The sequence below is a fragment of the Glossina fuscipes genome, unplaced genomic scaffold, assembly GCF_014805625.2.
Source record: "Glossina fuscipes isolate IAEA_lab_2018 unplaced genomic scaffold, Yale_Gfus_2 111, whole genome shotgun sequence".
Lineage (NCBI taxonomy): Eukaryota > Metazoa > Arthropoda > Insecta > Diptera > Glossinidae > Glossina > Glossina fuscipes.
Window position 1 is genome coordinate 3,229,417 of NW_023998454.1, and position 25,358 is coordinate 3,254,774.

Sequence of the window (25,358 nt, forward strand, 5' to 3'; positions counted from 1 at the left end):
TACACATATATATATACCTATATGTATTATACGTGCATTACTACTACTATTTCACACTGCAGTGTTGCATGTGTTAAGGATTTGAGTGTAAGGATGTACAGCTGGTTTAGTATTTGTTCGCCTGCCCGTTTTTCTGGCTTGCTTACTGGCTGTCTTGCAGTTGTGCCGAATTGTGTTGTTTTGTGTTTATGTTGTACTTATGGTTTGGCCTCTAAAATATGGCACTTTACATGAATGACATGGAACTTCACCTCATGCACTTCTTCAAACTAAATTTAGAGTAAACTGTTGGGTTAAGTTTCGGCATACAAAATGTACAATGAATGTGGGAACGAAAATAAATGTGCAAAAGAAATAAAAAATAAAAAAAAAAAAAATAAAAGGAAAACATGTTGAAAAACGAGCAAAACCTAGTGATGTTGTTCCAAGTACCGTTTCAAGTGTTTCTGTAGAGGAAAACAAATTTTCCAAGCACTTAATTAATGTCAGAAATGATTTTGTGAAATTACAACACATAAATACCGAAACACATACAAATTCACCTGTACGCACCTTCACAGATACACCGGTTTATGGAGGCTTGCGCACAAATTTATATAAAAATATGTACATATACATATATATGCATACAGAGCTATGCCGGTATATACGTATCCGTGGTGATATCTAAGTCTATCTACCTTGGCCTTTACTTGCCATAAATTGTTAACAACATTTGCGACCAGGTTTGAATGGATGTATGCATACATTTCCATTTTATTATAAGCATGTCTGTCTGTCTGCTGGTGTTGCTGTAGGTTGATGTGTGCATTTACCAATTTGCTCTCGCATGTATGCTTGGCTCAGGTTAAGTCTGCAAATGCTTGCAATTTATGAGTTTTTAAAGTGTTCTTCAAGTTTTTATTGGGAAAAAGCATCTAATTCTCAGTTTTAGTTCTTTTTTTGTGTAGAGGTGTTTGTTTTCTTTTTTTATGTAGAAGTTTTAATTTTTAATTGGATGTATGTGAATTAAAAAATAAATTACTTTTCATATGTACTTATTTATGTGCACCTATACGGGACGACGCTTGCTTCTTATTATTTTAATTAATAATAAGAGAAACCATTTTAATTTAAAAAATCATTTGAATACAAAAAAAAAAAAAAATTGATACAGAATATGTTTTTCTAAAGCAGCAATCTACTCTATATATCGGATTTCAAGATATCTTGACCTTTCCAATAGCATGGAACAATTGGTTGGACGAAGCAACCCAGCCTTACGAAAACTCCTCCGAGAAATGTACGTTGTTGTATTGTCAAAAAAGTGAAAATGCCGAGCAGATGATTGGGTAAATGAAGACTTGGCGAGGTGAAAAGGTCGTTGTCCTAATAGGGCGGCCGCGCATATCTTAGCCAGCCAATTTGGTTTTAGATCCGTTTGGACGAAACTTTGGGTGCAATGCTACCCCTGTGACTTGATGACCAGTTCTCTTTTCCAAGGCAGTTTTTTCTGACTAATTATTGTTGGCGGTCCTAGTGGTATTATGAAAGATTTAACTCGGCCTTGTATAATTTCATCTTTGCTAGGCGCGTTCAACAGCTCCGCGGGAGTATATTTGTATGACTATTTTGTTTTTAATTAACTTTTGAAATTTAAAAAAAAAATGTTTGATAGAAAGATATCCCAGAATTGTGTGCACATCATTTGAAGACTTTTAAAGACCTTTTATCAAAAAAATTCTTACATACCCTGCCGAATGTTTAATGCTTAAACGCATAGCGATATTGATCTACATCGTATGTTTAAAACCTCATGTGTGTTTATGTAGTTACATTTGCACAGTTTTTTTTTTTTAACCGTTAAATGCATATTGTAGCCAATTTTATTTCATTCTAAATTTTTTTTATTAACCTTTTTTTATTAAATTAAGTCTAAAATTACGTGGAACTGGAATGTAGACAATTGGCAAGAACATACATCTAAGGGTTAAAAAAAAAAGTGTTCAAATATTATCATCGGTAATTCTTTTTAGAAGTATTTTTATAGTTTTGTTCATGGATATTTTTGCATTTTGATTTGAAAGTATTTCTTCAAAAAATCTGTACAAAGTATGTATATTAAGTCACTCCTGCGGCTATTGAAGAAAATACTTTTTGGAAAATTAGTATAATAACTCTTCGCCGAAAATTTTTCGTATTCGAAGAAATAACATTTTTTTGGGAATATAAATTTTTTTATAACGCTAGCAGCTTTTTCTTGTACTCACCTGGGCGACTATAAATCTAGTTCGAACACCGATACCTATCAGACGCGCATTTCATCAATGGCCGCTTGAGGCACCTGTTGTTGCAGAAGATGTATGCCACCGGTCGTCGCAGATGATGTTGCTGCTGTCGCCGATGTTGTTAAACCAATGCTGTCCATACTATTGCCAGCATGTGTATGCATATGGCCGAGATGCTGATGCGAGTGACCTTTCGAAGATGGTGTGCTGCTGACACCACTGCTACTGCTGCCATTTGAAGGCGTTTGATCAATTAAATTGCTAACGCCACTATTAATGCCTCCACCGCCACCGCCCGAACCACAACCCGTTGATGTGGAGGAAGCATTTCTAACCGGTGGTCGTGGCGCTCTTATATGATGAGATACTGTACCCAAACCAGTTAAAACACCACCATTGGGTTGACTTTTATTTTGTATTTGATGCTGAAAATGTTGCGATTCTACAAAGAGATAATATAAGATACTCGTTTATCAACTCTCATAGTTTTTTTTGCGTTTAAAATAATGATAAATTTTAAACAGACATATTATTTACTCTTAGTCCTTATCCGCGAAATCGATATGTGCTTTAAGACGTGTATGTGGTACACAACATTAAGTACAACGATAAGTGTTCTCCAAAAGTTGGATACGTACCGGCCTCTTGTCGTTTAAACGTGCTTCAAATCGTGTGTTGCCTATATTCTTTATTAAGTAGAATCTGTGCGGATAATAATGTTGATAGTGAGCAGAAATAATGACGACACTATGACGATGGAGAATACTACCGCCACAAAGTGACACGACACCAGTGCAATGAACGGGAGCATTGAAAATTGCAAAACAAATGTTATATCTTGCCAGTGTATCTATGTGCAGCTGAGTTAGTGTATATATACTATAGGTTAAAAGTGCGGTTCATTATGCAACGAAACTCTGAGCGAATAGCCTGTACAAGCGTTCGTAGAACTAGGTCATTATACTGGATCTTTTATATGGACATGTATGGTACACTTGTACATACGCATAGATGGTTTAGTAAGTCAATTTTTGTAAACTTAATATGTACAAACTGATGTGTGCATATAATACCTAGACTGCGCCCATATATTTGCTCGTTTGTTATAACCATGCACATATAGACCACGTATATATATTCATTTATATATGTATATATAAACATGTCGGCAACACACGTCATTCCATGCTGTCGAAAATTTTATTAAGAGTACAGCATAGTGCCACTATGCGCCTTTATTCTTCAAGAATATCTAAAATGGTTATGTGCACGCACACTATATGGGTTGGCTTTGACGTTTGAATTTAATTTTCATGTTTCTGAAGCATTTTCGAACAAATTTTATGGTCTGTTTACTGTGTCAAGAGAGGCTAATGGTGACAAACTAATCAATTTGCGAAATATCATTTTCTATTATTGCATCATTAATTTTATATACATATATGCTTATAAATGTGCGTCGATGTTTGTGAGCATGCGAACAAGTATATCGCTTAAATGCTAAAATATTTATCTTGTATTCCGGAGTGGCTTAAAATTAAATATGTGCACAAATATGTAAAGTATTTTATACTCCGAACTTCAAGAATTTATAACAAAGAATTTCGCCTTTTGATTAAATATTGCTTGTTGATGGAAATAAATGTTCAGTCTGGTTTTGCTCGGCATTTCCTTGCTTGTGTGTGGCATACATCGGGCTGATATTTAAATTATTTGATGTGAGTGTTTCGATATGTTTGCAACTATAAAAGAATTTCTGATGAGCAGGTCATTTACCGAAATTCAGTCAGTACGAACTGGTTAAAGTAGACTCTGTGCTAACTCTTGGTTGTTTTACGTAGTTTAAATCTCTTCCGACTCAATTATTTAGAAATAGCGTATCCGAAAAATATTATTCGAATGATATCAAATTACTGGTCTTAAATACGTTATGGTCATTGTCTATAATTTTTCTGGAAAAAACTGGAATAGAAGAAAAACTTTGAGTCGTGTTTCAGTTCACTAAGCTGCTTAGTGCAGTTGCAGGTCTCCGCGCTTAGTCGAACCATCGGCCTTTGTTTTGAATAAGCTAGAGTAACGTGAACATCTATCAAATTTGAAGAATTTAAGAAACTTGTAAGTTTGCAACTATTTAATGAGCATATTGCAAAGAATTTTTCTTATCATAAAATAGTGTTGCGCCTAACAATTGAAGACGAAATGAAGACAACTAAGAAAATTAAAAAAGACAAAAGTAGTAAAAGAACAAAATTTTCATGCTCTGTAATATATATGGGCGCAGCTGATTTTCTCCATTTTCAAAATAAAAGTTTTTGTCATGCAGACATGTGAATAGAACACAAAAATTATAGCTGCTATTATGGAACTGTATATTAAAACCTAAAGCTCTTTGCAAATAAAGGGTTGCTTTTCCTAAGAGTGGTTGTGCCCGAGAAGTTAAAAAATTGTGGTACGTATTTAAAATTCAGCATAGTTAATTTTTATATCAAAGTACTATTATGCATTAATTTTTATACCCTACACCAGTTGTGGCATAGGCCACATTAAGTTAGTGCGGACGTATGTAACATGTAGAAGGGCTTAAGATAGACCCACCTTTAATTATAGCGATCGATTCAGAATCATAATTTGAAGTGATCTAAGCCTGTCTGTCCTTCTGTCTGCTTGGCGTCTGTCCATGTAAATTTGTGTTCAAGCTATATGTCGTCATTGTTTAAATACTTTGACGAAATTCGATGCAATGCCTTGCTTTGACAGAGAGACGACCGCTATTGGAAATGGTTAGGATCGTGCCACTTCTTTGACCATTCTCCATATAAAGAAAAATTTTTTTAATTTCTTAACAAAAGTGGCTAAGTAATAGTATTTCGGCGTTCTAAATTGGTGTGAAAACTTTGGACCGGCTGAGGCAATTTTTTACATCCCCTCTTATGTAACAGTTTCTACGAAAACTAAATCTTTATATAATGAAACAGTATAATAGTTAATATTTCATGGTAAAAATTAGTTGATAGTAGTAAGTGAACGTAGAAATAAATCTTACTGAATTTGAAACAAGTAAGTTTCCTTTTGGATAGCACCACTTAAAAGGATTTCTTTAAAACGTGGGCTTTTATGAAAAGTATGCGTTTGCATAAACATGATGTGTAAGGTTTGGTGTATTGTTATAATAATGAGCGAATAACTGTATTAGGCGTAGCGGTGTAGGGTATTAAATAGTTGGCCTTGTTTGGATATGACGTTTTTGCTAAAAGGTGAGCTGTCTTTATTCGCGCCTGCGGTAAGATAATTGATAATTCGACAATATTGGAAAAGTAAAAAAAAAAGATGAGAGAGAAAAACTATCCAAAAATAGAGAATACGAACATAGACGAAAGCATTATAATATTTTATGTCATAAAAAATGCAAAAGAAACGTATTGTTACTCTTTACCGTAACGTATACATATATATATGTATACATAATTTGCGAAAAGTTACATAAATATTATTTAGTTAGTTATTTATTAGGATAATTCAAGTCGGCCATTTACGATATACAAAAAGACTTGAAGTTACTTATCTTGTTGCTTATGTATAAATTAATAATATCTATTTCAATAATAATACTAATAATGACAGCAGCAAATTAATAGATGATAAGTAATTGAACTCTCCTACATATTTAACACCTCTCTATATCATTATTTAATAGGAAAGTATTTAAGTAGAAGTTGTGTTTGTGCGGCTTTTTATATGACTTTTATTTGTGCTTTGTTTGCGCGATTTGTTTTGTGCAAATCTTTTTTATGCGCTTTACGAGAATTTATGTATAGAGACTTGGTTCGCTGTGCGTATGTTGGCCGTAAAGTCAGGTCAGTGCCAACAGCATTGGGAAACATATCATCAATTACATGGTAACAAAACATGAATCAATCTTAATAGCCTCAAAGGGCGAAGGATATTACATACCGGTTCATTATAAGAAAATGCGAGTTTTGGATTACGACGGGTAATGTTGAATTAAAGATCTTCTCGTTTAAATTCAGAAATTGAAATGTTTTAAAATGATTTCGCTCTAAGGAAGCATTGCTGGTCCTTGCAAAGCTTTTGAGCTTTAAAAATGGATCTAGTGGAGGCGAAAACGCGCTAACATAAGAAAATAGTAGTATTAATTGGCTGCAATGGTACTACTTTTTAAAAAAGTTTAGTTATAAACACTTTTATAGAACTCCAGACTTTTGGTATACTTTAAAGGACGCTGAAGTCTAGCAGAAAAACCTAATTTCATTATTATATTCCCTAATATATAGCCTCTCGAATATATGTAGTTACATAGTACAAATATTGAACGCGCGAACAATTTTGTTTTTTGATTTTTGGGTCAATTCTAAAGACTTAGTTCTAAACGAGTACGCTTGTTACTGCTGTTTGAGTTTAATATTTTAATACTTATTTAATTTTTTTTTTACTTTGCGTTGGGTCATAACTTAGCATAGGTACTTTTAGTAAAGAGACAAACCTAGAAAAATGTGGTCTATCTTTCTTGACTATCTTCACTTAACAGTGACAATTTTTATAATGTGATCTACAAGTAAAAAATCCGTTTCAATTTTAGTTAGTTTATATTATGCTACAACAGTATACTTCAAGAGAAAGAGGACCACCGGCTTAAAGCGAATTGTTTTTACATGTATAAATTTTCACAGAATATTTTTTGTAAGAATTGGAAAATATTGTGATGAAATCCATTCCAATTAAATTTTAGGCAAGAAGTATTCATATTGATTGTGTTGATGACTGAAATACGTATTCTTTGAATTTTCAAAAGATTGTGAAGTGAGCGAACATATAAAAGATCTATCTGATACCTTAATCTTCCACTACGCGGATAACCAAAAGGTTCACTAAATCCATACACAATTTTTTCCTAATACAGGTAAACCCTTTTTATGTGTGATAAATAGGGGCAGCAGGAAAAACACCAAAACAAAATGCTTGGAAATTTTTTAACAGACACAACAATCTGTTTTTTCAAAGCTTTGCGAAATGGCAAGAAAATATTTTCCAAACAAAATATGTAATTAAATAGTACAATGAATCGTTTTAAAAAATTTTAACTTTTCATTTTGAATATGGAGATGAATTTTCAAAATTTATAGGGTTATCTATCTCGTGGGTCGTGCCATCCAGAGCATCACATGTTTCCTTTAATGTTTGTTATTATACAATATGGATCGTTTAATATCCCCAGCTAGTAAAAACTTTATACAAAAATGCTCATTCTGTAGCAGGTACGTTTTCTGCATTGTGAGTAGATCATCTTCGATGTTAAAGTCGCATTGTAGGCAAAACTGTGAAGAAATTTGAGAGAGTTGGACCTGCACCAGATTTGTAAAGCTAGACATATTATCGAAACGCGCTCGACCAAAAATATTTGTGCTGTTAGTAAAAGAGTCGAAAAATATCCAAAATTAGTAGTTATGCCGCGCGCATAGCATTTGGGTCTATCTTACGGCAGATCGTCGTGTATTTTTCATTTGAATTTGCATCTGATTGCACTCAGCTTTTGTTTGCCGGATATGTGAACAAGCAAAATTGTCGCATCTGGAGCTGTAAAAACAGCAAGTAATTGTCGAAAAACCGTTGCATTTTCAAAAAGTCACGCCATGGCGTGGCATTTGAAGTTTGGGTTGAAGGTATAGATTTTGGACATACGTGGTTTGCAGTGGATGATGCGACCAGCCATGCAACATGCCCCGTTTTAGCTTTTTTCCGCCACAAATTTTTTAGGCATGTAGTTTAGCGATGTAAATTATTTTTACCGCTGAATTTTCTTTTGCAGGGTTGTGCAAAAGATTGAGCTTATACGAATAGTCCTCAAACTTTTGATGTTTTGAACGCGAACGTTTGTCAAGTTATCGCCGAGCTATGTGCAGCCAACCATCAAAATTTACCTCAACAGGATTTAGCCATGTAAGACGTCCTGTGGAGGATGATATGCCGAAAAGAATTGATCGAAGTCTCAATCAGAAGTGTGTTTTATTTACGCTTAATTTCGAAACCATGACTTTGATAACTGTATGCGTAAATAAATAGTCGTAGTCCACATCGCGCACATTCTTGCGATGAAATGGTTCGCAATCGCTTTTGTTACTTGAAGTTGACTAGAGTTGACTTAGTTTTTGCTAGTATGTAGTCGGTGGTATGCTCGGGCGATTGATCGGCTACCTGTAAACTTCGCCATAGCTATAGGTATACGATCGAAGCTCTTTTTAATATTTTAAGCCTTTTAGGGTACTGTTACCTTATTTAAGGAAATGCTTTTCCAATTGCAAAGCTGGATTTCTACATATATATATATATGTATAAAGCTCCTTATTCGTGGGGTAGAAGTTCCACATAAATGCCGCGATACGTTCCTAGGCGACAAAATAAAAAAATAAACCGTGAATACGGAATGGTAATTTATATAGGCTTACAGGGCATACGTTCCTAGGCGACAAAATAAAACAAAACCGAATATATAAAAAAATCAATTTAACTGAAGCTTTTGAACATTTCGACTAATTATCTTAAGGGTTAGGCAATGGTGTGAAGAATTTTGTAATTTTCTCTTGCTTGGCAGTTTTTAAAAGCTCCTTCAATTCAGACTGATACGCAGCAGTCATATTAGCAAGTTGCCTCTTAAAAATAAGACTTCGTTCCATAGACGGATCAGTGTTCATAAAGAAATCGCCAAGCTCATTTGCCATTCTTTAACCTATTTTCAAAATAAATGGCACGTTTCCAGTGCTAGTTGAACACTCTTCTTCAATGGGCGGTGAATTTAATATTTCCTCCGAGTTGGTTTCAGTCAAATCTTCATCTTGCGATTCAAGCAATTTCTGAATGTCACTTGATTCTATCCATTCGAACCCATCTTATCCCCTTCCATTCGCGATTTCGGCTATGTTTGCAGTCAAAGTTTGAACTTGCACAGATTCTTCGTTGTTTTCCCCAGTCAGAGCAGGGCACAGTCGTGTTGGGAGGTAAAAATGTCACTTTTATGTTTGGATGCATAGTTTTAAGTTCGCGAGGATGACCTGGTGCATTGTCCAAAAACTAGAAGTGCTTCAAAGTCTACATTCTGTTTTTTTTAAAATAAGTTTCAACTTCAGAAACAAAACAATTTCGGAACCAGTCACAAAAAATCGGCGAATAAAGAAATTTAAAGCCGCGAATGTGGGAATTGGGTCGCATTTTTTTAATCCGCGAATAAAGGAAGTGCGAATAAGGAGGTTTTATTATATATATGTCTTCGTTGCCTATTAAGCTAATAGTCACTATCATTTACGGTTTCTTTCTTAGTCATTTCGGCAATGTCACTTTCGTTGAAATTGTGAAAATCTTCTCTCGAGTGCAATGGACGTGGAAGACCGCTTTGCACCGCGAATTGGATGGAATTAATCAATTGCCAATTTAACATAGTGTTTCCTAAAAGTTGACATAAGGTCTGGTCCAATGGTTGTATAAACCTGGTCGTATTGTGTGAGAAAACCGTTATTTGTATATTAGGATGCTCTACAAAAATATGAACGAGTATAGTATCAAGAATTAGCAACACTTTAAAAGTAGTACTCGACTCTGTCATATAATTTTTAACTTCTTGTGCGAAGAAATCGTTTGAAAATAGGACAAAAGAAAGGGATAAACGAAGAAGTGGACTAAAACTATCTCCTGCGAAAACATATGCTGTCATGACTTTAATATTTATTTGCATTTAACTAACCTGCCAATAAGTTGCGTGAATCGATATCAACTGGTTGAATTTAGTAAAATCTTGGCCCACATGTTATGCCCCGTGTTCTAAGCCGTCTCTTTTAGACCTGATGTGTGTGATAGTTCCTTAGTCATGCATTATGACTAATTCCCTCTTGGTGGGATATCTAATCTTGGCGTGTTTTCAATTATGATAACCGTAAATGAGTATCCTTCGGTTAATGTTCGCCTTCTCCCAAATTTGCTGGAGCAATGTTTTGAACGTTGCAATTGTTAATGATAAGTTGTGTTGCTTAGTGTGCTGTCTATAGTTGTTATTTAACGACTATGTGTTAATCAAGACCTGCGAAGTTCGCACTTCTAAACCTTGTTCGTTTTCCAGCGGTATTAAAAGAGCTGTCAGGCTTTTCAGTGGAGAATATAAAATTTGGAAAAGTTGCTCTAATGCGGTTTCTGGACAGGATTACGATGGATAGGATTATGACCTTGCTACAATAAGAAGCCAGATTTCAATCGTTTTCCTAAGATGTTTTAGAAAAATGACCAGGAAATTGCCGTTAAGAAGAGAATGTGTGAAGTTAACCCTGAAGAATCGAATGATCACCGTTGTTGGGCCGTGCACACGTTTAAACCAAACGCTGTTGATCACGATAATATTAGCCGCAAGTTTATGAAGCTGGTTGTCATAAGTATTATTACACCTACGACTTATGTATTTAATCACATAATAATAACTTGGTTATTTCCCGACAGCTGGAAAATGGCGATGGTAACTCTCGTTACGAAAGAGGCATCCTGTGTTCTTCCTCACGACTGATTAACATTCTTCCTGCGCTATAAAATGTCTTTTAACGCACCACAACTGATTCGATTGTCTTACATTTGAACACTAACAATTCATTTTGTGCTAATCAATCGGTTTATAAGCCTGGACATAGTGGCAATACGGCAGCGTTTAAAATTTAGGAGGAGGATCGTAAGAAGCATGGTAGGGAAGACTTGACTATTTTTCTTACTATCGATTTTTGTAAGGTGTTTGATACTGTTGACCATAACTGATTATTGCATAAGCTTAAGTTACACTTTGGCTTCAGCGCGGCTCCGATTGATTTGATTAAGTTCTATTTGGAAAATCCATCTTAACGCATGGTTATTGCTGGTTCTTCGTCAGAATTAAGAATGACTACGTCTGGTTTCCCGCAATGCCTCATTTTGGGGCCTGTCTTATTTAGTACTTTTAATATGATTTAGTCATATGTTGGTATAATTATAACGTCCACTTACATGTTAACGACACATGAATTTACCTCTCGCAGTAAAGTGGAGTAGTGGAGGACCACGTTGAGCGAATAACTTAAAATTTAGTTCTTTCTCTGGTCCTATTTTAACATTTTAAAGTTAAATTCAGGCAAACTTAAAGGCATCGTAGTGTCATCCGCTGGCTATGATTTTCATTTCTTATCATGTATTCAAATGATGAAGATATTGAGCTTTAATTTCAACTCTCTCTAAGATGCGTTAATTTCACGACTGCGCGTGTCCTAAATGTTTTGAGAAAACTGCAGCCACCCCCATCTTATGTTCCAAATTAAGATTAACTCTTCTACAAATTAAGGTTAGTTAAATGCTTATTGTATCACTCATACCGTGTATGATAAATTAGATTATGTTTGAACAAAAAATTGCAAGTTTTCGTAAAGGAGCGTGTCAGATGTATTTTCAACAAGGGGCTTTTGCTGCAGATATAAGGTTCAGACCTTGCGACATATTATCCGGATATTTGCGTGGCTATAAGTACTCAAAGTCATCAACGCTATTACTTGTTAACACTGCAAAGTTATGGAATAATTTTTTTGTTAGCTCGAATAGATTTAAAGCTAAACGCTTTTTGTAATGTACATATCACATCTGTATCTTGGTTTTTCCACTTATATGGTGTAAACATTGTGCGGCATTGTTATGGTACCTATATCTTTACCTTTACTGCAGTTCATGGCTGTGCCGAAAGGGACTCTATAGTCTTAGTGGCACGTCAATTATTAATTATGATAATGATTATTACTGTACAATTGAATTGTTATTAATAATTGTTATTATTAATTAATAAGTTCAACTAAACTAAAAATGCGTCAGACAAATTAATATTGAATCGGTTGCATTGGTTGCCAGGCAAAAAAAGAAGAGTTCTCTGTAGTGTATTGTAACTGGCGATGAAAACTGGGTCTACTGCGACAATCCTAAACGCTACGACAAGCTTGTCCAGACGTCCATGTCGACACCAAAGCGGAATAATCATGGCCATAAAGTTTTGCTGTATATATGGTGGTGGTACGTATGGCATCAGCAAGGAGTTGCGTATTACGACCTGCTGAACCGGAATGAAACTGTTACTGAAAGTGCCTACCGACGTCAATTGAAAAAACTGAACGACGTAACGTTGCAGGAAAGAGCAGCAATAGGGGTAATCGGATGCAAAGTCATCCTTATGCACGACAGCGCTCATCCACACGTTGAAAGAACTGGAAAAATGATCAAAACACCTGCAAGCAACCACAATACATCATTACTTACATTGGTAAATATTATGTAGGTAGAAAAAACTAAAGATTATTTAAATAATCACCTTACTCTGTCATTAACTATTGTAACCATCAACAGTTCTTTTCAGATGAATTCAGGTATTTAAAAATGATAGAAATTTTTTCTTAAACCCATTTAAGGAGTCATTAAGGGATCTTAAAGTCAACGGCAGAGTAAAGGACCAAAAATTAACGTTCAGCAAAAAAGTTACATATGCACTGTACTAATGTAAAAATGATCTTTCTTGACCTAAAAAACTGTAGTTGTAAAAGATTTTATGGAGACTTTTTAAAAATTGTACAGATTAACAACCTTAATTTTCAATAGCCATAAAAAGAAAACTTTAAAAAAGCACGAGCGAAAGAAAAAACGTGGTCTGTAAGGCTCACATTGCAGACGAGGCGTGTAATGCGTTTGAAGAAGAGCATAGTATATTTAACTTAAACTGTCGGACGCAGATTCAGATTATATAATTCCCTAGGCGTAGTCGGACGAATCATTTGCGATTAGATTAAACAATAAGAGATAGAAGCGGTACGCAAGCTACGGTATCAGCAAAAGAAAAGATATTAATCTTTCAGCATCACAAGAAGTAGCAAGGATGTAAGTTTGATGTTAATAGCACGTACTAGATGGTTTGATATATAAGGAAAGATCATACTCAAAAGTAGAGTAGAATCTTATCGAAATTTTGGAAGGAAAAAGAATTATCCCAATTGTGTAAATAACGTAGCCGTTTATAATGTATGCGTGAGAATTTTACGAAATGCTATTCATGCGACGCATACATACATAAATTGTTAATTGTTTATATTTTAACGTGCTGTAAATATTCAATTAGAGGCGGGGAGAATGAGAAAAACGCTTGCCATTTTCCATTTCATGATGTTCTGTGAATGACCTCGATTAAAAAATTTTATAATTAACAATTTTCAATTTAAGTCATTTGATTTATTGTTAACTGATTATTGGTTTCTCATGTAAATCAATGCGTTTCATTATACGCACAACAGTAAACGGAAATAATACTACACAGGTATCATCATACAGACGCGGTTGTTCCTGTCCACGTACATATGCTTATATGTATTTAGGGGCCAATTAGTTGCAATTTAACTCTCCACACATCGTTAACTCAATGTTAATGTTCGTTTTTGCGGCTGGGTGCTTAGCGCTGGATGTATAAGTTTGGATTTCTGGGTGTAAACCTCAATGTTTTCTAATACGACAGCTAGCTGTTAGTTTTATTTAGCTCGACATGGTGCAAAATTTACGCAACAACAATAGTATTAGGAGCTTAACACACAACGCTATTGCGATATTGTTATTTCCGTTGACCAATGCATTCTAACAAACTTCCGGCTTAATTGGATGCATGCGTATGATACACTTTACGAAAAAAATTGAAAAGTAGTATAATTAAAAAACAAAATTAACGAAAATAGAAAAATTCAATAAGAGTTTAAACAAAAAAAAAAAAAAAAAAAATGAAAACTAAATGTCGCATTTTTGTTATTGAGCGTAGCGTAATTATTAGCCATTAAAATATTGATTTCTATTTTCTAGGTGTAGAAAGATTATAATCAGTAAGCAAAATGCAGCAAAATAAAAAAGGAAACAGAAGCAATGAAGAAATGTAGTGAAAGTCAAATATTCTCCATATACGTTTATTAAATTTCGATCTGTTTTCCTATTATGTACGTTAGGTACTGCATATTGTATAATAATTTCTGGTAGAATATTAATTGATGCAGGGACATGCAACAAAGGAAAATTTGTCATCATATTTATATCCATAATTTTCAAAATTTTTAACGCTAACAACTGTGCATTGTTTAGATATTTATTGTGCGCACTAGATTCTCCCATAATTTAGATGAATTTGAAATATTTCAGCTTTAGAAAATTTTTATGCATTCATTTCGGTTTCGTTCTCTTTTTCGTTGGATGCGTACATATTTCACATTTTGAAAAATAAAATACCATAAATACTTGTAATCTTTGTAGCTCTTTCTATGTTCTCTACATCTGGTTGGGGTTATCTTCAATGCTTTCATTGCGTTTGTAACATTCACAGTAACGTTCACCTACAGGCATCTACGCCCATTCTTGGCCGACGTGCTTTGGTTTAAACATATTCATAAGTCGGTTTAGTTCTTCTGTCAGTGAGTTTGTGTGTGCACCCTTCTATATACATCCATTACAACGTTCATTCAGCTGCTTATTTACTCTATTCTACTTTACGGTTTGCCCAATTGTCTGCTCTATTCCTTTGATCGTTTCATCGCTCACGTGTTCATCTGTTCGACCATTTGACGGTATGACCCCCTATGTCTCTGTCTTTCCACTTACTCATCCTTCTGCCAAACTGTCCATTGTACGGCTATTCGCCCACATAGATGACATGTAAACGTCATTGTCAAATCTGGGTACATCCAGACGGAAACGTCGGACTTGGTGCACATATTCTTGCATGAATTCTGAAAATGTGTTCACTAATATGTACGTGTAATATGTGCTTTTAATAATCCGCAACGACGGATGTATGTAATCATGAAATTCTGTATTTAAATAAAACTAAGTACAATTGTTTTGCACAACTTTGTAAATAAACTATCTACAGGACATTTTCATAATATGTTAAACAAAAACGAAAACACATAGATATTCTTATATATGCACCTACATATTTTCCGTATGTATATGGTGCACAATCAGGTTTATACAATAGATAACATAGCTAAACCCGAGAACATAAATGAGGGGCAAAATACGGAAAGCACATGCCTTTTCATGGAAAATGTAATGAAATCTTCTTTCCCAGGCACTTTGCTCTACTTCTATAATGAGCTAAACGTTTCTTTATTCATTTATTTGTAAATAAAAATATATAAAATCTATGTGTAACATAGGTGCATGGGATGAGGTATATCATCCAGTGAGGTGTCAAAATGTTGCAAAGCTAACACGCAAACTACTAGCAGGCCTTCTTTCAGTGATACAAGGCGCAACAACGCAATGTCTTGCGAACTTCAATATAGAGTTTTCTAAGCATGTATATTTTGCATTGTTTCGTGTGTGGTAGGGCAGTTAATGTCAATTTGCTGAAAATAAACGTCACTTGCCCCTATAGTATGAATTTTGGGCGTAAAAAGACAGCCATCGCAGGGAAATACATTCGCTGTAACTGTATGGTCCTATTACACTGTCATTTCTATCAATATCCTATTAAATCAATTATTTTTCTTATACCCTACATAATCTGTATATCGGTGAGAAAGTTTTTGTGGATGTGTGCATTTCTCAGAAGGATTTGAGATAGATCTACCCCTTGTTAGCTCGTCTGTCCGTGTTGTTTTCTCGTGTTCAGCCTTCAGGTCGAAATTTTTAAGATTTTTTAATGAATTTGTTATTCTTACTTGTTTTAGCCCATACACAGCCTCATTTGGAACAGTCGTTACATGAATATCCGTAGAATGGTGGACCTTGGCTCACTATAGTTTCTACCTTTGTTGTTTACACTTAATGAGTTCTTTTAATTGTTGTGTGTGGTTGAATTATTGAACAAAATAAATGGTATAAAAAGTGTAAACATAAAAGGAGATGTATAGTAAACGACTATATAAGTGAAACAATAAAAGGACAAATTGAAAGGCATGCCTTATTTCTACGTTCTACGTCACTTGCCCGCTGTTCTTAGAAATTTCGCATTAAATTGGGAAATTGTGTTCATTTGAACCAATATTCTTAACGTTGAACGAAATACATCGACTAAAAACAAAGTGACAGCATTAAAGAAGAGCATAAAATAATTGCTGCGCTTAGCTGATTTGAGAATTCTCGAATTGAAAGAAAAATTGGGAGTAATGAATTTATATACGACCGGGACAGAAGCAGTTTTGACCCAAATGGTAATGATAAGATGAATTGTATTTATTTATCTTCTAACAGAAAAAAACTAAAATAAATTAACAGCCCAATTAGGTTGACTCTCACAAAAAAATATTACGCTGAAATTTTATGAAAAATAACTTTGAAAACAAAAATTAACAAGAGCAAATAACGGAATATAACAAGAAAAAAAAGAAAATTTTGTTCGATCGTGACCGGATCTTTTATACCCACAAGCTTTAAAAAGGTTAAAAAAACGTAAAAGAACTAAGTTTTCTATAATTTTGGATGGGCGCGGCCGATTTTTTCTTTTTTACGATAAAAATTTATATGGTGTATAAATTGCACTTTATGAACGGAAAGCAATGATGTTCTCAGTTTTCCTTACATCGAGGTGTGGGCATAGTAAGTGTTCTTTAAAAAGTTTGAGTAATTTTCAAAATCCTTTGCAAGTTTATAAGCGATCCCCTTATTTGCACGAACGCGAGAGGGTGTACCACAACTACTAGACAGTTGCGCGAACGGCATGGTTATGTGCTTTGCGAACTTGAAACTGACCAGTTATTTAAATACTCTATTGGATTTGTGAACCGTACTTCTGTGGGCTATAATTAAGGCAAACTATAAACGTAAGTACTTATGGACTTTTCCATTTTACTACTTCGTCACCCGTGGAATATATTTTCAAAGTTTTGCAGATTTATCTGCTGGAGTTTACGAGTAATAAAAAGCCAATTTTTTACTCCTTCTGAGAAACATAGGCGACCTCGCTTTACATAGTACTGTAGGCGCGTCCTTCAACACATTTGGCCTATTTTCAAAGCTTAGCTTAATTTTTGCGGTCAGTAGAATATTTGCAACAGGTATTACACAGACGGTCAACCAGACAGATAGACATGCTTATATCGATCTACAATTTGAGGTTGATCGAACCTTACTTTCTAGGGTCTTGAAGCTCTCTTCTAGTATTTGCAAACGTTTTGACTAAATGACTGTACCACTTGGGTGATGGGTAAAAAAAAAAGAAGAAGAAAATATTAATGACATCAGCAGCGGTGAAAACAATATTAGCAGCAGGAGCCCAGCATATTTAAAATAAAAGGATTAACAATACTATGATGATAATATTGAAAATAATTAATTCAATGTGCGAATCATGCGAACTTTAAAATTTAAAAGTTAACCACATATACAAAGCGCGCGAATTAAATTAATGATTTGGTTATTTGCTTTAAAAAAAATAAAATAAAGTTTCTTTATTTGAATTGAACTTAACTGAAGAAGAATGATTACAAAACTAATTGTTACGTACAATTTGGCTGCTGGGTAACTTTGATGTTAATTACCCAATTTTTTCATTAGTAAAAACGATAATTCCGTTTTGTTTACAATATATCTATTAAAGGTCGTCGTCTATCTTAAAATTATAGCTATAATGTATATACCTGATATTGCATTATTTCGTAAAAGCAATCTGATCTACTTTAGTCTTCTGACGAACTCATCAAATTTGTCAAGAGTTTCTTTAGTATTAATATATAGGTCTCGCGCTCGTAGAATTTGAAGACTCCGATCTTGAGTTTATATTTTTGCAAAGAACACTATACGGGTTGAAAAACTTTTAATCATATCCACATTAACTGAGTCTTATGAAAATAAAACAATGGTTATCTCCAGTCAATAGCGCCATTTATTAACAGAATTAATATTACGGATAAATGTACGTTCTTTCAGCGATAATAGGGCTATCACAAGCAATTCATTTTCATGTAATGTGCTTTTGAATCAATTCTATCGATTCTTGTTAATAATCGTATGAAGGAGACCATGTAACAGAGGGATATTCAAGTACTAATCTCACTAAGCTCATACATCTCCTTTTGATAGCATATGTGCCCTGAGTCCTCTGATTTCCCTAAGACCGACTTTTATTTATGGAAATCCCAATGACATGGTCTATGCTCCAATAAAACTCTCGAATCAATAAAGAGATAACTTTTCATATTATCAAATGAGGTGCCAGCCTGGACACAAACACTCCTACCTCATTTGCAATTGTAACTTGTTATACGGTAGGTATGTTGAAAGACCTGAGGGGGAAAAGGAATTGCTATTTTTGCTTATGTTTTTTTATAATTTGGACTGAACGTGAGCAGTGGAAGAAGGACCGCTTGCCGCATAAGCGTAGCTGACATGGGGAGGAGGATCACTCGTCCTCTATATGTTATCAGCTACGTCCGCGACGATAAAATTATTACTATTATCTTAAAGCAAGAATGGAGGACTTGATGAAATAAACCGATTAAACGCTGAAAGCGGAAAGTATTTGAAAAATGGAGTGATTTAACTATTGCTTTAAAATGCGTATTTGTTAGAATGAAAGATAATGTATAAACACATTTCAAGATGGGTAAGACTGTAATGAAGTGAGATATTGGATAGCTCATTAACAAAATTTAGCGAATTGTCAAAAAAAAACTTTTTAAGAATCCACCATTGGCAAATGCAAGGAAATCATCAACTATGGTAAATATATTAAACAAATTGAAATTAAAACGCTAACATCTCATCAATTCAGCGTCGCGAATGCGTTGCAAAACTGTGACAAACTCCATGTATACGTTTATTTTATGGTATTTACCCTTTCCCATAGTTTCGTTCTATATGTTGTGAACAATGAACAGCTAACTCCCGATGTACTTCTCGGTCGTGATATATGTTGCAACCCGCAACTAACTCGGTGCGGTAATAAGTTATTGTTTAATAGCAATGCCGCAAATGAAATCAATTGGAGTGCAACTACGATCAATCTTGATAACGCACAACCAAATATGAATTTGAAAGCATTGAATAAAATATTACGAAACCTATCGTACAAACTCCATATTGAGTTTCAAAACTTAACCTAACCAGTACAAAACCTAGTTAATAAGTACATTTTTACAAAAACTGAGGGCGAACATGGAATTTCGTGTTGATAAGAAGTGGAAACGTAGAATGCACAGCTGAGAGTTGAAGATTTTGACAGTCGTCAATGGTTCCAAACGATTTAAGTATTATGTTTAGCAAATTGCAGTGCCATCGGGACGGCCCTAAGTAAGAAGGAATTGTTACCATATATAATGCAGTGGTAACTGTGTATTAAAGCACACAATATAATTACAGAACATCGATCGTGTTGGAACGTTGAATTCGAGTGTAACGAAGAATGGAATCCTTAAAGTATCGATAAACTAGAATTAGTTAAAAGAGTTGAAAAGAATAGAAAGAAAATCAGAAATTGAGATACATAATGTCTAAATGAATTTAACCGACAATACGGTCAATGTTTCAAGCAATGAGAAGGAAATATGCGCAACTAATGAAGATCTCCGATATAACATTGTACGTGACGATCTCGAAAAGTCGGCCTAGTTAAGTGTAATGCCGAGAGTATCGAGATGTTTTGATTTGTAAGAATGAGAAATTTTACGAAATCATGCTAAATGTTGTGTACAACGCCCTTGCAATTGACAGTCATGTCACAAATGAGAGGGCGAATATCATTACAGCGAAATATTACCTATTTAATTTAAAGTTGCGCATTGATCATTTGTGTGCATTTCCCAAATCTAGTCGTTGAAGTAAGCCTGTATTAGTCATTGACGCATTTACTCAGTTTACGATCGTTCGAGTCGTACGTCATGAAAGTTTAGACGTTAAAAGTTTTTTTGGAAAAGTAGAAGATTTAATTAGCGATTTTGGGACAACATTTATCTGAATGAATTCACGCATGCGAATAAGGGGTGGGAGTAGGGAGTGCACCGTGTTATTTGCTTGAACATAAGACGGCAGACAAGGAAGTGATAAGTTACACATGGTGCAGTGGAGCACAAATATGAGTACCGAAACTACGGCAATAGTTATTGGATTACCAGCGGCGTGTTATACTATTATGTAAAAAATTCGTATCTTCCCTTAAGGTCGTTATAGGCAAGGCAAACCAAAATAAAAATTGATTATATCAACTAACACAATCATGGAAAAATACCGTAGCTACTGGAATAACTGTTCGTCGCGAAAGAGCTAAGCAACGCTTTTATAAATACTAAATTCTTAGTTTTTATTATATTCTGTGAACTGAATAACCGCATATATCCCGGCAAAAAGATTCAAAAACTGATCATGGATTTCCAAGGACTACTTGGCGATTAGTAGCATTTGATTTCCTGGACGGACAGATAATTTAACTGATTGCTCGTGAATATGGATTTCTAATGCTTTCTTTAAACTCTTACAAATGCAATAAACTTATTGCGTTACTTTCTCCCACTATTAACGTCTCCTCTGAATTGTTCCTTCGTTTTTACTTAAAAATGATAACTATGAAAGTACGGCAAACTAGTATGAATGCGTTTGCGTGTTTTCGTTAAATCTTTGCCTTTTTTAATTTGCAGTCGCAAAATTGAATAAAAGGTACGTAATTTACTCATATACCTTAGTATATGGGAAGAGAATGTTTGAAATCTCTTGTTTGCGTGTTCGGTAGTAAAATTTTCTTTTGTAAAAAATTTGATAAAACATTAAAAGTGCATATGAATAGGTTTTGTCCAATTCTTCGTTTTTGAGCGAATGAGAAAAAATAAAAGAAAAGAAAAATTCACATTATAAAGCATTGAAATCAACATTCATATGAGATTTGAAATACCTGCATTCTCTCCTAATGTTATCTTCATCGTATTCTTTCCTCCCTTATATAAAATATAAATTGTGCAAAATATGCCATTGTTCAAAATATATGCAGAATATTTAAAATTAAAAAAAAAAAAATTTGTCTTTGAGATTAATTCTTTACATTTTTAAGTCTTTTTTTTTATTTAGTGTTCCCTGGTGAAAGCGTTTTGCTTTTCTTCTATTAGTAATAAACTTCTATAGCTAACTTGGTCAGAATATAAATAGATTATAAGGTACATAAACATATTATCGACAGTTTAGGTACATTCAGATTTAACCTATTATTTTAGTACCGAATTAAAATAGGAAGAGACCGACCCATAAAAATGTGAAATAATTTCCGACGCATTAAGCTAACCTCTGAAGTATATCAAAGAAATCATTTTCTCGCTTTTCAAACTTCGACTTTTGTAGATTTGTCACATAAATACGGCAAGCACAGAGACACGTCACCCAAAATGGATTAATCGATTAATGTTACACTGATCGTGTGTATCCATACCATATGATGGCAAACAGTTCCTAAGAGCTTTCGTTGGCTATAACGCTGCTTCCTTTCCATGCTAAATAACTTTTCTCTGATTTCATCGCAAAGTGAATATAGTTTTTGTCAAGAGAACTGTGGCTTGCGGTGGTGTATGAAGGCTCATAGGAATGGATGTCATTTACGGCCTTGCGTTTTTTTTTCATCGAAATGATGAAGTTGAGTGAAATGTTTCAAACTATAAGACAGTTAGGAAGGGGTTTGCGAGATTTCGTGCATGAAATTATCGTATTGAAAACAAGGAAAATTCGTTTACGACAGTCCATGTTCAACAAGTGCGGCCGATCTTCAACTTGGATTGGAATTTTCTTCTGATTGGTACTGCTTCAGATCGATGTTATGATATTCAGCACATCGGCAACTCAGAAAAGCTGAAGTGAGGGAAAATGGATACTTTAGGAACACAGAGTTTTAACCGTTGGAGTATCTGCAAGCTATCCGAGACCACAGATAACGATGGTGAATATTTCGATTACTGAGCTTTGTAACAAGTGCACTTTAAATAAAATGGAGTTTTATCAAAAAAGTGACAGATTTTTTTGTACATTCAATATATGGTAACGTAAACGCCCTTAACTGATTTTACTTTTTTATTGAACTTCTTTTAAGATTACGTTCGTGCCAATGAATTGCGATCTTAAATTTACAACGTTTGATTGCTTGTGCTTTCGAATATTACAATTCAACACTTTGGATCGACTGACCTTGCTTTCCGCAAACATACTGCTTATATAACATTTAACAAGCAACTTGTCTACCACTATCCCTACACTTTTGTGTCAATTAATTTTTTTGTTAAATGTTCTCAGAGTTTTTGTTAATTTCTTCGTCAGTCACCAGCTACATTTCTTTGGAATGTGGTTTCTTAAAAAATCGGCTAGTTTCCATACAAACTAAATAATCGAATGCGGAATTTTCGTAATAATTGCTGAGGTTGGCACACAAATGTTGTCTGTACCAAAAAATTCCTACTATATATTTAAAAAGTCCCAATTTTAAATGACACGCTTCAAAATTTCGCGCCATTTCAACCATTTATTGCAGGGGTTTCAATGACGCTACTTTTTCCAAATCAATAGAAAAAGTTAATTTGTGGATTGCACATTGCTTTTTTATGGAAGAAAATACTGTTCAAAATTAGTATTGGCTTGAAAAATGCTGTGACAACACTTTGCCGTAAAAATTAGCAATGGTTTTTCGATTTTAAACGTGGTGTTACGAAAAGCGATGATGTTGAATGCGATGGAAAAACATGGAAAAAACTCTGAAATCAGCAGTGTATTGCTATTTTCCATAAAAGTTGAAAACGAGTTTTCCGAATCGATATGGCGTTTTCCATGTAACGAGCGAAGACTTCAATATGATGTTTTTTCGGAACGTGTGTTTAGGGCTGTCTAACAGTAAAGAGAATTTTTTTCATACGGTATGCGGTAATGGATGAAGCATGGATCCACCGCTACACTTCTGAATCGAATAAAGTTTCTACTTTAGATTAAGCGAAGATCGCGCCAGATGAGCAAAGACAAACAATCGACCGGCAAGACAATGGTCTTCATATTTTAGGAGAAATAGCGAATATTAACCCTTAAATGCATGTTGTGACCAATTGTCTACATTCCAGCTCCCCTTAATTTTGAAATAATTTTGACAAAAAAATTTAAAAAAAATTAGCGACGACATGGATTTAGGGTTTAAAACGACCGCAATGCAAAGATTATAGCAGTTTTTAACCGTAGATCCACATTGCTATGCCTTTAAGGGTTAAGTAGCACTTCTTGTTCAATTAAAGAAGGGAAGTAGCAAGAAACAGCTCCTAATCGCTGAAAAAGAACTGTTATGTCATCGAGACACCGCACCGAGGCACAACTGGATTAATAAATATGTAAAGCGAGTGAAGTGAAGTTCGAATTGTTACCACAGCAAACGTATTTCTTAGATCTGGCCCCCAACAACTATTATCTGTGTTCAAAACTCCAAAAAATGATGAAATTGTGAAAAATGGACAGCATTTTCATGACTAAGGCCTTAGAGAAACCTGGCATTGATTTTGTCACTCTTGCTTATCATTATGTTAAGATTGTGTTGATGAACAAAGTTGAATTGTTAGTAAAGAAACGAGTCTCCCTTAGTCATGGGTCTCCCTGAGTTATTAGCCGATTTATGTGGACGAGTCTATAATTTCGATATTGAAATATATGTATGAAATACATATTTTTGTGAATATAACATGAGTCTTATTTATGTATATAAACATACACTTTTTTTGCATGTTTTTTTATGGTGTATGTATTGAAACGGAACAAAGCTGCGAGGAGCATAAATGCATGCAAGGGCGTAAGTACATCAAAGTGCTCATCTATGCTCATGTTTTCGTTTACAAGGCTGGATATTTTTGTGCATATTTGGCGTATATTGATTTGGATATCCTGTAAAAATATGGAAATAGCAAAAAAAGGGTTGTATTGAAATCTTTCCTATTCAATATTTAAACCCACAGAGAAAACTATATTATGTCAATTCACCGTACGACGAGTTATTCAAACGAATGTTCTACAGAGTAAGATTCCGAAGCGAGCTTCGATTTGTTTTCTGATCAGGAAAAATGATGTTAGGCGTTAAGGATATTAAAAAAAAGCGGCACGAGGTATTTTACTGAAATTATTGAGCACCGTCAGGCAATACAATTGGCGCTACCTTGGAGCTTATTTGCAAGGCACAGTATCTGGATGTTGTCATAAGATTGGAAGCACTGTTCGAATAAAGTCAGCCGATCAAATAAATATATTAATTTTTTTAATACTTTCATTAATAATACAATAAATAATAACAAAAAGGTTTGATAGATATAAAAATAAGTGAAACAAAATTTCGAAAGTGATCTTTTAATAAACTAGTAGTAGTTACTATGCATTATTTTTGGTCTTCCCAACTCTTGCTAATAAAATTAAATAACGTTCGATTAGAGTCTGTGACGTTCCACTAATAAATAGCAAGTTAGAAACATCATCTGCCGATTGGAGCTATAAACGAAAGTAAATGCGGTGTTTAAATAACTAAACAGAAACTATATAAAATTTGAAAATTAATTAAAATAATTTAACGAGCATAAATAAATTATTTTGTAAATAGAATATCTAGTGTATGATGTACTTTCAATCTACTTGTCTCATTGGATTCACCTAGAAGAAATATTACTGCGATTACACAGTGAGACGAGCCATTTTTAGAAAATCTTGAATTAGATTTTTGACAAATGGCAAATTCAGGTCATCATGAATAGTTTTATTGCTAATAAACCATGGACAGTAAGACGGAGAATCTTAGATTGTCATTTTTGAAGCAATTCAATAATTAAATTACTGGCTGTATGAGTAGATTTATTTAGCGTGAACGTTGAAATGTCAAATGTGTAGACTTTTAAGCATTTATTTTAATATTCCATTTGTTTGTCAAAAAAAAAAAATTCTTCAAATGAATTTGTTGTGTGCTGGATGGAAATAGGACAGTTGTATTGTCTGCAGATGTCATAGTTATTATTACTATTATCATTATTATTATAATTTTAGACTAATGAAATAAATTCTTAAACTAAAAAAAAGACCTTGAGCACTAGCAACACCGAC

General features: G+C 34.2%; 1 protein-coding gene across 3 annotated transcripts in view; it reads right to left on the minus strand.

Moving 5' to 3' along the window:
- Nucleotides 1-25,358, minus strand: part of LOC119638975 (neuroligin-4, X-linked) — a 120,653-nt gene that overhangs the window by 24,640 nt on the left and 70,655 nt on the right. The window contains exons 10-11 of one of the 3 annotated variants that reach the window (XM_038036136.1): nucleotides 2,250-2,709; nucleotides 2,073-2,082 (exon numbers count right to left, since the gene is read on the minus strand). In XM_038036136.1, the coding sequence (XP_037892064.1) occupies nucleotides 2,288-2,709 (422 nt within the window). In that variant the 3' untranslated portion in view covers nucleotides 2,073-2,082; nucleotides 2,250-2,287. Of the gene's footprint in view, nucleotides 1-2,072; nucleotides 2,083-2,249; nucleotides 2,710-12,195; nucleotides 12,548-25,358 lie in introns of those variants that run through there. The other 2 variants (XM_038036135.1, XM_038036137.1) reach the window with 2 other exon arrangements.